The following is a 14,502-nucleotide window of genomic DNA, read 5'->3' as shown; positions in this document are numbered from 1 at the left end:
CTGTAATTTCATCCTAAACTGCTGAGATGGTTCTTCTGGTGTTGGTAGTTGTGCTGCTTGACTCTCCACTTCATTCCTTGGTGGTTGAGTTGTTTGAGTTTCAACAGTTGGTGCATTCTCAGCAGTTTCAGCAGTTTGTGCATTCTCAGCAGTCTGAGCATCTGGTGCAGTCTCAGGTAATTTAGAAACCATGCAGAACATCACAACAATCAAAAGACAAATAAACCCCAAAATATAATTACGAAAAACCCTAACCCACGAGCAAACACAACCCAAAAAACCCTAAACTCATTTACCTCGTTGATGATGATTAATTAGAAAATTGAAATGAAGAGCGCAACTGCAATCCAATGATGAAATGACAAGTATAGCTGTTTCCTCTGCAAATCTGAGCTCAAAAAAGACGAAGATGAAGAAATTAAAAAATTAACCTTGATTAGTCACATGTACAGTACACCTAACACACCCTAGTACAAACTGTGTCACCTCTACAATGCTCCGTTAATGATTTAAACGGCGTTATAGAAAAGGACAAAATAAAACATGAATTAAAAAAATGAGGGTCATTTTAAACATTCGGTACAAATGAGGATCATTTTAAACATTTTGTCAATATGAGGACCATATGCATCAAACACTACGAAAATAAGGACTAAAAAGGTAATTAAGCCATTTAAATATAATGTTCATATAAGTTGAGGAAATTTTCACTCCAGTGGTATATTTCCATAAGACGAAAATTTTATTTGAATGATTTAAAACAATTTAATTTTTCTCGTGAGGATTGACTTGCATGACTTAAAAAAAATTCAACCATAATTTCTAAAGAGTTACATAATTTTTCTTTACTTCACAAATTTAATTAGATAAATATTAATCTTCACAAATTTATTTTTTCTCAAATTTTAAAAATAAATAAAAATATAGTCTCAATTACAACAATTTTTCTTACCATATTAAACAACATTTAAAGTTATGTTTTAGTTCTCTACATCACTTCACACTTTCCTATTCAAATGTAATCTTAAAATATTATTTAACATGCAACAAAAAATTAACATTTTTAGAATTTTAAAGAATAATTTATTTGACTTTTTAGTTTTAGAATTAAAATTATCAAAATTTAAAATCAAAACGAATTTATCTTATATGTAAGTTCAGACACAAAAGAAAAAAATATATTTAACTTTAAAATGAAAAAAAAAATAACAATTATATTATTTTGTTAATAGTAAAAATTAAATAAAAAATATTTAAAAAATAAATAAATATTCAGTAAATTAATAAATTTTTAATAAAAATTCACATAAAAATATTTAAATTTTAATTGAACCTTTTATTTTATATAAAAAACACGTGTTTTTATTTTTATGTAATTAAATAAAGTTTTTAAAACATTTATAATAAAGAAAGTAGTATAAGATAATGTAAAGTTTAAAATGAAGATAAAAATAAAACAAAATAAATCAGAAATAGAAAATATAAATATGTATGAATATTGATAATCTTATTCTTGTTAAGAATTATGGAGACCATAAGTTATAACATTCTAACTTAGTTCATTAATTAATTAATATATTTATTTATTGTAATGAAGTAGTTTTTTTTTTTATTTTGTAGGAAGTTATTCAATTATAAATATTCAATTAGTTATTCGAAATGTTATCCAATGATTATAATAAAAATAGCTAAATATTTTTTTTCCTCGATTATCACGTAAAATTAAAATTGATTTGATTTTGTTTGATCCCAACAACGTTGATTATATGCACTTGACACATGTTCTTCATGTGTTATTAATTAATTTTTTTAAATAAATTAAAAAAATTAAAAGTGGATCCGTTTGACTATGTTTTAAAAGTTTGAACCAAGTTTCTTCCTCTTTAAAATCTTTATTTGTTTTTCCTGAATTATATCACTTAAGTTTTTATTTGTTATTGGGTTAAATATGTTTTTAGTCCATTAACTTATAGTGAATTTTGGAATTAGTTCATTTCGAAACTTAACTTTAGACAAATTTAGTCATTCATTTTTCGAAATACGTGGATTTAATCATTTTAATCAAATTTTGTTAAGTTTATTTAACATTTCAAACACACATTTTATAATAGTAGTTAACTCAACATCAAAGCAGAATTGTGTTAAACAGTATAAACAACTCAAATACAATCCTGAAATGCGTACGAAACATCGGACAAACCTAACAAAATTTGATTAAAAAAATTAAATCCACGTATTTCGAAACATGAAGGACTAAATTGGTCTAAAGTTTCAAAATGGACTAATTCCAAAATTTACTAAAAGGTAAGGACCAAAAACGTATTTAATTTGTTATTTTACTTTTTAATTTTGGGTTAAATATGTTTTTGGTCCTTTAACTTTCAATAAATTTTGAAATTAGTCAATTTTGAAACTTTGGACTAATTTAGTTCTTCATATTTCGAAATACGTGGATTTAGTTTTTTTAATCAAATTTTGTAAGGTTTATTTGAGGTTTCATATGTATTTCATAATTGTATTTGAGTTGTTTATATTGTTTGACACCATTTTTGCTTTAATGTTAAGTTAACTACTATTATGTATTTGGGTTAAATATGTTTTTTGTCTCTTAACTTCTAGTTAATCTTAACATTAGTTCATCTTAAAACTTTAAACCAATTTAGTCCTTCATATTTTGAAATACGTGCATTTAGTCGTTTTAATCCAATTTTGTTAGGTTTATTTGAGGTTTCGTATGCATTTCAGGATTGTATTTGAGTTGTTTATACTGTTTGACACATTTTTGCTTTAATATTAAGTCAAATACTATTATGAAACACATTTAAAATGTCAAATAAATTTAACAAAATTTGATTAGAAGGATTAAATCTACGTATTTAAAAAAAATAAAAATAAAGGACTAAATTGATTCAAAGTTTTGAAATAGACTAATTTCAAAATTGACCGAAAATTAAGAAAAAAAACATATTTATCTCTTTAATTTTTCTTATCCAATCCAATTAAATCCTTAATTCGATTTCTTTCCTTATCTTTTTCATGCTCCCCACTTCACTCCGTCTGTTGTTTTTTCCGCTTTCATTTATCATGCAACATTCTGAATTACATGTATTACGACACTGTAGAATAAAACCCCCCTTTAATTTTTTATTCTTGAAAAATCATATCCTACTCCGATCCTCTTCTTGTTAATTAAACATGAAAAGCCGCTTTTGTTTGAGAGCAGATAGGAATTCTTGTTAATTAATTTTTTGATTCTTTATTTTATGATAGACCTCAATTTTTTATTTTCTTTCGGACAGCTGTTCAGCCACACAGAATGCAGTTGAACCATTTCCTGTACCACTCGGTTTCACTAAAACTAGAGGATTTTGCAGATCACTGTTTCGAGCAGTGCGAAAGTAAAGAACACAGCAACCTCGCAAGTTCAACCTTTAGGCATGGCGAAAGATTCTTCAATACAAGGACCAGTAAAGGAGGAGTTCACTTACCAAGCTGGATCCGCTCCCTTCAAGAGTTGTCATGCTTCTACCATTGTTGAGGTCATTGATACAATAATCTCTGCCCATCAAAAAAGATTTATCGATGTTTTTTTCTTTTTTATTCTTCTTGGTCAAATGAACCCAATGACACGCTGTTTGACCTTTGCAGGTTGATAAGGATCATTTTTTGGTTGCCTATTTTGGGGGTTCATTCGAGGGGGCACCTGATGTCAAAATATGGGTGCAGACTTACAAGGTAAAATGCATACGCTTTACCCCAAAGTCTTTCAATTAATTGGAAACTGGGCGTTTTCACACAGTTGTACTAGTTTTGGGGGCTTTAGTATATTCTCCTGCCAAGGTTTCTTCTTTAATAGCTGTTTGTTTTGCCTGGCAAAGTCAGCATGTCGTAATGTAGAGTTGCTATTAAGTAGTTTTACAAATGTGTCTAAAGGAAGTGTTAACAAATTTTGATTTCTAATCTGTTAGTCAAAAACCGTCTTTATAGTTTCACATCTGTAGGAGGGATGTAATGAACTCTAAATTTTGAATGCTGCACTGACTTTCTTCTGATCACAATTTTGGTGGATAGAACGGGATATGGCAAGCACCTGTAATTGCTGATCAACAACCAAATGTTCCTATGTGGAATCCTGTACTGTTCAAACTTCCATCAGATGTGATACTTCTCTTCTACAAGATAGGCCAAGAAGTTCAGAAGTAAAGTTTATAACTTTTTCAGTCCTCATATATCTATTTTTCACTCGTGCCAACATTCATTGCTGCAATGTTCACATATATACATATGGTAGTTGTTGAGACAGCTAGGTTTGTGATTCCACTTGGTTGATTGGCATCCAATTTTGATTTTTTTTTTCCGGTCCAATTTCTCTATCCAAAACCTAAGTGCTTAATTGGAAATTTCCATGATAACAACTCTTTTTCCTCTTTTCTTTTTCTTCTGACTAATGTCTTTATTGGAGATTTGATAACGACATGGATATTTATGGTTATTAATTAGTTTAGTAAGTCTGACGAGCATTTTATCAACCTGACTTTTTCATGCATATTATTGTTTCTCCTTCTAAACTCCTGTGAACTGGGTAGTTTGAATCATATTGTTACGCGAGGTGGGATTTGCTTAGGTTATAACAAACTTCTAGATATAGCACTTGGTGTGGAAAGCACGGTGGTAAAGTTAATGGCTGTGGGATATAAGTGAAGAAAGAGGGAATCAATTTCAGGTAGTCTTGGGTGGTGTTGCCGTAGGGCATAGAATTTTTCCTTCTCTGTTTTGTTTGCTTCCACTATTAGTTGCTATACTTTGTGCATATTAGCACTGTTCTCTGACAACTTTTTTCTATTAGTCTGCAGTAAATTCAGTTCCTATCAGATATACTGATAGGATAGTATAACAGAAGAGTTTCCGTGTGAAAGTTCATATTTACAGATAAAATCTGTAATTGGTAAAGAAAAAGATTATAAATTCACATGGAAATATTTCCATGACATATAAATTATAATATATTGAAAAAGATATATTCATAATTCATTGCAACCCCATAGATTGAAATTGAAATCTTTAAGTGATGGCTTTGTCCAGTCTGAAGTTGTTTATCTAATAAGTTGTATCCCCCCTCTCCTCCCCCACCATATAGGACTTTAGGTAATTTTAATGAGAACTATATTTATTTCAGATGGAGTGGATTTGTGAAACGCTCATACGATAAAGGCGTGACTTGGACATCAAGAGAACAGCTTCCTCCTGGTATATTAGGACCTATAAAGAATAAGGTACATCAGATCTATTTCACTGAATTTTATCAATGGCAAGAGGTTTGATGTTCATAGTTATATTAAATTTATTCTTTACTACTGGCTTTCCTTACTATTTCTCAGCCCATTTTGCTTGAAAATGGTGATTTAATTTGCGGATCATCTGTTGAAAGCTGGAACTCCTGGGGCGCCTGGGTGGAGGTGTTATCTGAACTCATCTTAGTTGAGCGCTTGGCTTCAGTGTTGGTTAGAAATGGTAGCCTGCTGACATTTATTACTTCTTTTGTGCAATAGGTAACAGCAGATTTAGGCAGGTCATGGAGCAAGCATGGCCCAATTTACATTGAAAATGAACCTCTGAGCGTGATTCAACCAGTACCTTATCAGACTGCAAATGGGAAACTACGTGTTTTACTAAGATCCTTTGATGGCATTGGTACAGTATGTATGTCAGAATCATCTGATGGTGGCAAGACTTGGGGATATGCAAAACCTACTCAGCTCCCCAACCCAAATTCAGGTCAATTTTGCGAACTATATTGCTTTCAAATTTTTGCAGCATAATTATGAAGATTGTTTTAACTGAACAGTAAGAACTACGTTGATGATGGATAACTTCAAATTTGAAGTTTTTTTACTCCTTTTCATTCTTTTGCTACTTGTCTATGTTGTGCATTATCTGTGTTACTTTGTTTACCAGGTATCGATGGGGTTAAGCTTAGAGATGGCCGGTTATTGCTTGCTTATAACACTAAATCAAGGGGTGTGCTTAAAGTGGCACTCTCTGAGGATGATGGTGATTCTTGGTGCGAGATTCTTACATTGGAGGATACATTGGGAATGGAATTCTCTTATCCTGCTGTTATCCAGGACAGTGATGAGCGAATACATATCACCTATACATATGACAGAACACAAATTAAGGTACAACTCAATTTTTTTATGGTAATTGATTATAATTGATGGTTTCAGTTATCATCATTGGAAGATGTTGAGTTTCTTTTTTGGGAATTAATCTGCAATTCGTTTCCTGCATTTCCTCATAATATTAACCCCTATCTTTTTCTTTGGCAGCATGTTGTTCTTCTACCAAGTTGACGTGGAGTAAATTGTTTCAATTTCGAAAATGAAGAAACAAGCAAGTCTTTTACTTAATCCATCTACATTGTCATGTATTGTTCTTTGTTCAATAAAAAGCTAACTAAAAGTTTGGTTGTTGGTGTTTCCGTTTTTTTAAAGTATGAAAAAAATGAATAATCATTGTCAGCTATTATTTTTATATATCATTTTTTTAGAAAATTTCAAAAATAGTCTTCTGAAAAGAAAAACAATTATATTTTGAAAAATCTGCAAAATTTAGTCCCAAAGAGGTATTGGTACTTTTGCATACTTTTTTTTATCCATGCTCCACCTAATGAAAAAGACGATTATTGCATTCTTTAATTCATTTTAAAATTTCCATTGTTTAGATAAAATAAACTTGTTGTGATCTCTTTTTTGTCAATATTAGGAATTTAGTCAAAATTTATGAAATATAAAATTGTCATATTCTCTAATACATTTTGTGGGATCGAGGTATTTTCTGTTTGTTGCATTCGAATAGTACTAAAAGCTGGACAAAAAGGAATTAATTATTTTATGATTTATTTTGTTTTATTTTTTTAATGGATAAAAAGAAATTATGTTTGTTTAGGATTAGTTTTTTAAATTGTTCATTTAAGAATTATAAAAATGAAATAAAAACGGCGTATAAACAACGTACTAATAGTATGAGAGTGATAAGTCACATTAGGAAGATTGTAACCTCATAGTAAATAATATTTTCTAGGTTTAAATCATGATTGTTTTCTCATAGGATGTGTGATAGTTAAAACTTTGATTTATTTTCTTTAGTGTCAATTTTACTTAAAAAATGATAATTGTATAAATATTAAAATAAATTACTAAATAATACTTATTTAAATGTCAAATAATTAGAGAAAAGAATAATGAATTACACATAATTTTATATTTTATGGCAATGTCAAGATGAAAAATATTCCAATGATTTGAGTGAACTTAATGTATGAGATGAATAAATAAGACAAAATGAAAAAAATTGTGTAAAGGTAGGTGTCATTCTCCCAAATCACTCTCATTTTTTAATTTTTTTTTCACACTTTCTTCTCTCAACTTTTCTCCAAATTATTGATTTCATATTTGAATTTTTAGGAAGTTGATTCCATCTTAAAGCAATTGAGGAATCAAGATTATTTTTACTCAATCATATTTTCAATCCGAATAAATTTTTATTTACTTTATAAATTTTTCTCTTATTTTTCCTGTGATCTTGTTATTAATGTTGATGTGGTCAATTGAGAAAAATGACCATTTCAATTTTATTTTTACCACATGTTGAATTTTTTTAAATTTGAAAACTTTGTTTTTTGTCCCTAGATTTGGATAAGTTCATGCTTTAGCTAAAAGTTTCTTTAGAATAAAGAATTTTAGGTAAAAAAAATTATTTATGGTTTTGATACAATCATAGGATAGATAATTTGGATACGAAGGTTACTTACTAGATTTTGATATCTATAATTGTCGGTTGAAATTTTGTTTGAATGCTTGAACATGAGTATTGCTGGGTTTGATTTGATAAATGATTATTTAAAATGTTTTGAATTAGATACTGTTATTGATTAGTTATTTAGTAACTAAATTATGCATGTTAAATATAAGGTTTCTTTAATGGAATTTTGAATATAATTTAGATAATAGAGTAAATTTTTATAACATTTCATCTAATAGATCATGAATTTTGTGTGAGTATAAATATGCATGCTTTGATTAAGAAACCAAGGTTGATTTAAATGGATAAAAGATGAAATGCTTGGATTAATTGTTTGAATGATTTAGAAGTTGTATTATTATAATGCTTTTAAAAATATATTTGAAAGTAATTGATTTTGATTTTCACTCAAGTAAAAGATTTTTTACTCTAGCAAAAGTAGGGTTCCAACTCAACCTCTAACCTGCTTAATCTAAAAATTATTGAAAAAATATATATTTTTTTCTTTTTTTTTTCTCTTATTTGATTGGTTGCATTTAAATGTATATTATAAATGTAAAACAAAAATTAGTTTTCATATTTAATCGATTTGTGACTTTAAGATAATTATGTTGTATATTAGGTATTACGAAAAATGATAAAACTTGTATGGATATGTAGGTACATCTAGGATGATTCTGAATTAATGTATGATTTGTATATTAAGTAGTTGACATCTATGTCATGAAAAAAATTCTTGATGATCGAAGTGGCATAAACTGTGACATGTGTAAATATAGAACTTAAATTGTAATGAATTTATTCTAATCCTTCTTTTATATTTCACTTGTAAATCTAAATTTCAGATATTTAAACATTAAATTTAAAAATAACTAAATATATAGTCAAATAATTTACACATAAATCATAACTAAATAATACTTTAGTTTATATATAAAATACGACTAAAATCTCACAAAAAAAGTATAAAAACTTTGATTGTTATATAATCACACATAAAATAAAATAATATATTAAGAAAAAATATAAAAATAAAAGAAAAAAAAATTGAACTATCATCATTGTTTCAAAGTAATATTAATTTAGAAACTAAATAGTAAAAAATGAAAACAAATAGTCAAAATAAAAATTTACTGTTGTCAAATCTGCTGTAAGCCTACCATTTTCACAGACATTCATTCCCAATACGGGGAGTACTTCAAATTTAAAGTTGTGTAAAGAAGAAGACCAAAATAAACGAACGATTACCGATACTTTAGAAATTAATATACTTCATTTATTTACAAACGCAATTTCACAATAAAATATTTCGTCACCATATTTATATGCTACAAAAATTTTGTTTCCAATTGTATAAACACAAACGTGCTTATCCTGTACAGTAGGTTGCAAATATTTTAAGGAACAGCAGAGAGACATAGAACATTGAGCATTCAATACATCAAATAAAATGAACGGCAGACGATGACATTTGAAAATGTGGAGGGCTGATATTTAGTCAACTCCCAAACTGAATAAAACAAAAGAGTTAGACAAAATTTATTCACATAACTTTCATTAGTGGAAAAAACCTTAAAAAAAGTTATGTGTGCGATGAATATAGTTTTCCAGTGTGTAATTTCTCTCTCACGTTCCACGCAGTGTTCCTTGAAGGTGTCAGAAAGAGGAAGCGTGGAACTGGAACCATGTCCTTGTTTCTTACCTTTGTATATTTGGCCTTCGTGAGTATGGTTAATAGAGCTTACTCCGTTTCTGGGTATGCAAACACCTTAACTCTATCACTCTTTCATTCACCTGAAAAACCATTATTTGATTTTGTTGATTTCATACATTTATTATACAGTGTTCTGTATTCAAGTACATGATTTTTTTTTATTTTTTTTATGTTGGTGCTTTTTGCTTATATTTACTTGATACTATTAATTTCTGGTGCCTGCAATATTCCCGTAGTTAGATAAGATGAAGTTGCAAACTTATGCAGGAAAAACTCTACAAATTCAGGTGCCGAAGGCTTAGGAAATAAAACCAGTGGCTACGTAAAAGGGCCAGTTGTGGAGGAGTTCCTTTTTCCTGAAAGATCAACTCCTTTCAACAGTTGTCATGCTTCTACCATTGTTGAGGTGGTAAAAATTACGAAATAGTTTTTGTTCGTTTCCTCGGTTTAATTAAACATTGTATATCAATTAACATAACAGATTATAAGTATTTTGACTTTTACAGGTTGAGAAGGGCCATTTTCTGGTTGCATATTTCGGGGGCTCCTCTGAGGGGGCACCAGATGTAAAAATATGGCTGCAGACTTATAAGGTAGAAGCGTTAATTAACTCATCTTTTTCCAAATTTTCCAGGTTTATAGTTGCAGTAAAAATATAGTGTCATACCAGAAGTTGCAGGTTCTACTTGGTTGTCATCAATGGAAAGGCTTCTTCCTGTAGAACTGAAATTAATAATTTATTTTGAACATTTTCTATTTACAGAATGCATAAAAATGTAGCTTCGGAACTACATGAATTTCTAAAGTGGCCGACATGTGAATACCGAATAATATGGTTTCAAATCAGTAATCATTCTAGTATAAATTATTTCCTATTCCTATCATTGTAAAATTGTTACTTAGCTCTAAAGTTTTGAAACCTCGTTCTGGTTTGTGAATGCATATTTGGTTGGTAGAATGGCAGATGGAAATCACCCATAATTGCTGATGAAGAACCAAATGTTCCTATGTGGAACCCGGTACTGTTCAAACTTCCATCAAATGAGTTAGTGCTGTTCTACAGAATAGGCCTAGATGTTCAAAAGTAAAGCTTCAAATCTTACAACCTTCTTGTTTGTGTGTGAGTGGATATCTGTTTTGCTTGCAGCTATTATCTATTTGATGGTAAGATAAGATAAGATAAGATTCCTTTGATTGAAGAAATTAGGAACAATTTAAGCTTAATTTTGATGATTATGACAATTGGAAGGAGTAAAACAATTAGCACAGCATCTCCACATTTTCTGTAGAAAACAAAACCAGAGGGAATAATTACTTTATACACCATCAAACATGTTCCTAAATAGACTACTGGCCTATTCAACATGTCAATGATGCTATTCTGTTCTTCTTTTTTTTCAAAATTCCTTTCCTTTTGCACCATGTCCCGCACAATTGAGATATGATCCCCAATTTGGTAAAATGCTCTCCCTTTGTAAAGAGGGAAGTGCATCCTTTATTGTATACAAAATTGCAATTGTAAGAATATTTCCTACCTATTTCTTTATTCTGCAGCATCCTACATAAAGTAGGATTATGCATTGGCTGGGATTCCACACTACGTCAACTTGATTCTTTTTGTTTTCATGGGTGCTTTTGTATCTTGTTATGGTTAAGAATCTGTGAAGTGGTATCACCATGCATTATGAAAAGTCTACATTCCCAAGTATGAATCTGTCACCCTCCATTGATTGAGATCCATGTTTTGGTACTCAGGTGGAGTGGATTCATGAAACGTTCAAATGACAAAGGAATTACCTGGACACAAAGAGAACAACTTCCTCCTGGTATATTAGGACCTATCAAGAATAAGGTGAAACTGAAACTACTAACTTACTAAGTAACATTTTTTTGTATGTTCCTTTGGAATTGGGATTTATAATATAACTGAGTCAGAACAAATTAATGTTTTTGTTACTGAATTCAGTATCTGTTTTTCAGCCCCTCTTGCTAGAAAACGGTGACTTACTCTGTGGATCTTCTGTTGAAAGCTGGAACTCATGGGGAGCATGGGCAGAGGTGTCTAATAGAACTCACTGATCTTTGTGATGTAATAGCAGTTGATCTTGATTAGCTGGTTAACTTCTATAGCTTGTGAAATGGTATCAGGTTACAACAGATTTTGGCAGAACATGGAGAAAGCATGGCCCAATTTTCATTGAAAACACACCTCTTGGTGTGATTCAGCCAGTACCATACCTGACTGAAAAGGGGACACTACGTGTTTTGCTCAGATCCTTTACTGGCCTTGGTAGAGTTTATATATCAGAATCCTTTGATGGTGGCAAAACTTGGGGCTATGCAAAGCCTACACAACTCCCCAATCCAAACTCAGGTCAATTTTCTAAACTACTCATGTTGCCATTTTACATCCCCATGCATGCATCAGTGGCGAATTTGGATTATGTGCTGAGTTTTTTGTGTTGTTCCTCTACTCTATTTTCAAAAAACACTTTGATGTTACCAACATAGTGTACTTTAATACTCAGCAGAAAACAACACCAAAAAAACTCAGTAGAGGATCTGGACTAATCATGGCACATTTAAGAAACTTGTTTTGTTGGCTTAGGTATTGATGGGGTTAAGCTGAGTGATGGGAGAATATTGCTTGCTTATAACACCATTTCAAGGGGTGTGCTTAAAGTTGGTGTTTCTGAGGATGATGGTGAATCCTGGCAAGAGGCACTTACACTGGAAGATACATTAGGAATGGAATTCTCATATCCTGCTGTTATCCAAGCTAGTGATGGACGAGTACACATCACCTATACATTTAATAGGACACAAATAAAGGTACAGCTTAAAATTTGTGTAGCAAGTGTAAATTTTTTCTATTCATATCACTAACCTTCTTTCCTTTAATTGTGTTCTGTACAGCACGTTGTTGTTAGGCTAAGGTGATGCAAGCCAGCTTCTTTTTTGAAGGCAAGAAGAGAAACACACAAGTTCTTCGTTTCTGCAACATATATGCCCTTTTTCTATCAGCAGATACAAATAAATAGCACAATCAATTGATCCAACGTTTTCAACTAATCTATAAAAATTAATTACTAATGCCTTTTTTTTCACAATAGTAAATCGGTAACTTCTAATCTGTGTACTTTGTAAGCTGATGCCTGTGTCGTGTAACTTTTGTTGTCTTTGATATTTTACGGTTTGACTACTTTCTCTTTACTCATAGGAAAAAATATTGTCATAGTTTTTAGGTACTAATTAATAGAACTTTTTTTTATCGTGACTTTTTATTAGGCATTATACCGTAAAAAAGATTATATAAAAGTATATTTGTTTTTTATATATTTTTAGAAGTATATATTGTGTTGATTTTAATTTGTATAAAACATATCAAATTATTTTAACCGGCATGAAATTTTGTAAATGTAATATATGTAAAAAGAAATTTTAATCTAAGGTTGGATTTAAAAAAATATATGATTATGAACAGTTAAAAAGTGACTTTTTTTATCAGACAAAAATCATGATGTAATATTTAGTAAGAGTTGTACCTGTAATTTGATTTCTACTTTATTATTATTATACTGTTTATTGAAGAGTGAGAAAATAAGAAAAGAAGTGTAAATATTGATATTGTCATGTTAAACTTTAAAACATGATTGGAAGACCGGAATAGAATAGAATCAGTGTCTATAGTGCTGTACGGAAGTTTTGTTCCAAATAATTTTACTTTGCTTCTAATCAACTCATGAACCCTGTTTGTCGCAGTAGTTACCAACGAACACGGGACGGGCCTAAACCTAATAAAGGTTCCTGATTTTTTCCTGATTTTTTTAGAAGTCCAGCAATACAGATAAAGGGCGGCGCTATAAACCACACATTGGGCCAGGCCAATAAATTGAGTAATTTAAGGAAGTTATTTAAACAAAAAACAACAAAACACCTCTTTATGAACCACGTGACGGACCTAGGCCTATAAATTGAGTAATTTAAGATGATAACAAAAAAAAGTAAATAAAGAGGCCTCGTTATGATTCATTCGCATGATGGGCCTAGTCCAATCAATTGAGAAATTATAGGACGACGAATAAAGACAAGAAAAATGAAAATATCAGAAGTTTCTGGTTGAACCTAAAATTCAATGCCCCCAAAGCGAAAAAGAAGTGAAAAATAATTTAATTGGAGAAACATACGTAAGGAAACTAAATTTGTGGTGGTCAGCGTGGGACCAAACTCAGACAACAGAAAGAGGGATATCTAACAATAAGCAACGAGGAATTATAAAAAAATTAAAAAAAAGGAGTACTAACATTATTTACATGTATTTGTGAAAAAAAAAACATTTCCAAGGACTGCAAAAAAAAAAAATGCAGATAACACATTTGCCTTCCTTTAACCTAAAATTAATTCAAGAAAATCATTACTAAAAGCTAAAAATGATTTTGTGAAGTTAATTTCCGGCAAAGAAAATAATTAATCAAACATGAAGTTCGATGTTGGAATGGACAATAATATTTTGATTACTAGATTTTGACTATATTCTTTTACAACCTAAAATGTCATCTTTCTGAAATATAAAATAATGAGATAGTGAAAAAATGAATAATCACTCAGAAAATGACACCTTATATTTTCTAACAACTTATGTTGTAAGAAAAAGTTGTCAAAAAAATTATTTTCCATATCGGTTCCAACTTAGCATATGTTAATGAAGGTGGTTTATAATGTTTGATTAGACGAATGTGTGTGAAGGGAACAAAGCGATTATGGACGGTGTATATAAGAAAAAACGAGAGGCGTGAGTGTGTGAGATGTTACTTAGTAGGCAGAAGACACACACAAACACACGTATAAAAAGTGACAACGTCAAGTAGTGTAGGCATGCAGTGTTGTGTCGGTGCCATTTTTCAGGGGCTTCCTCCGTTTGCTTTTTTTCACATTCGCACCAACCCACTTCACGTTTTTGCATTAACTGCCACGTACTTCTCTAC

The 14,502-nt window shown here is 30.3% G+C and overlaps 2 protein-coding genes across 3 annotated transcripts; both read left to right on the top strand.

The window, feature by feature from the left end:
* Positions 1 to 3,089: 3,089 nt before the first annotated feature.
* On the top strand, positions 3,090 to 6,536 carry LOC114176519. Of its 2 annotated transcripts, XM_028061585.1 has the most exons (9): positions 3,090 to 3,105; positions 3,300 to 3,539; positions 3,649 to 3,735; positions 4,072 to 4,199; positions 5,177 to 5,273; positions 5,379 to 5,456; positions 5,550 to 5,775; positions 5,956 to 6,179; positions 6,330 to 6,536. In XM_028061585.1, the coding sequence occupies exons 2-9, from the start codon at positions 3,438 to 3,440 to the stop codon at positions 6,351 to 6,353; spliced, it is 966 nt and encodes a 321-aa protein (XP_027917386.1). In that variant the 5' UTR covers positions 3,090 to 3,105; positions 3,300 to 3,437; the 3' UTR covers positions 6,354 to 6,536. The 2 variants fall into 2 exon arrangements, with proteins under 2 accessions (XP_027917386.1, XP_027917385.1); XM_028061584.1 differs by lacking the exon at positions 3,090 to 3,105 and having other exon boundaries at positions 3,192 to 3,539.
* A 2,833-nt stretch (positions 6,537 to 9,369) lies between these two features.
* On the top strand, positions 9,370 to 12,785 carry LOC114176788. The gene is made up of 9 exons (XM_028061948.1): positions 9,370 to 9,559; positions 9,785 to 9,923; positions 10,024 to 10,110; positions 10,474 to 10,601; positions 11,273 to 11,369; positions 11,498 to 11,575; positions 11,666 to 11,891; positions 12,126 to 12,349; positions 12,434 to 12,785. Exons 1-9 carry the CDS (start codon positions 9,489 to 9,491, stop codon positions 12,455 to 12,457), a joined length of 1,074 nt encoding a protein of 357 aa, XP_027917749.1. The 5' UTR covers positions 9,370 to 9,488; the 3' UTR covers positions 12,458 to 12,785.
* The last annotated feature ends 1,717 nt before the right edge of the window (positions 12,786 to 14,502 follow it).

The sequence above is a fragment of the Vigna unguiculata genome, chromosome 3 (genome assembly GCF_004118075.2).
Source record: "Vigna unguiculata cultivar IT97K-499-35 chromosome 3, ASM411807v1, whole genome shotgun sequence".
NCBI classification, from domain to species: Eukaryota; Viridiplantae; Streptophyta; class Magnoliopsida; order Fabales; family Fabaceae; genus Vigna; species Vigna unguiculata.
Note: the sequence above shows the minus strand (reverse complement) of the source record. Positions and strands in the feature narration are given on the sequence as shown.

Excerpts from the sequence above, each read along its gene's own strand:
- LOC114176788 (XM_028061948.1), top strand. The coding sequence starts at position 9,489 with ATGTCCTTGTTTCTTACCTTTGTATATTTGGCCTTCGTGAGTATGGTT. Across the intron at positions 10,111-10,473 it reads TATGGCTGCAGACTTATAAG|AATGGCAGATGGAAATCACC; the intron begins GTAGAAGCGTTA and ends TTTGGTTGGTAG. Across the intron at positions 11,370-11,497 it reads TAGGACCTATCAAGAATAAG|CCCCTCTTGCTAGAAAACGG; the intron begins GTGAAACTGAAA and ends TCTGTTTTTCAG.
- LOC114176519 (XM_028061585.1), top strand. The coding sequence starts at position 3,438 with ATGGCGAAAGATTCTTCAATACAAGGACCAGTAAAGGAGGAGTTCACT. Across the intron at positions 3,736-4,071 it reads TATGGGTGCAGACTTACAAG|AACGGGATATGGCAAGCACC; the intron begins GTAAAATGCATA and ends TTTGGTGGATAG. Across the intron at positions 6,180-6,329 it reads ATGACAGAACACAAATTAAG|CATGTTGTTCTTCTACCAAG; the intron begins GTACAACTCAAT and ends TTTCTTTGGCAG.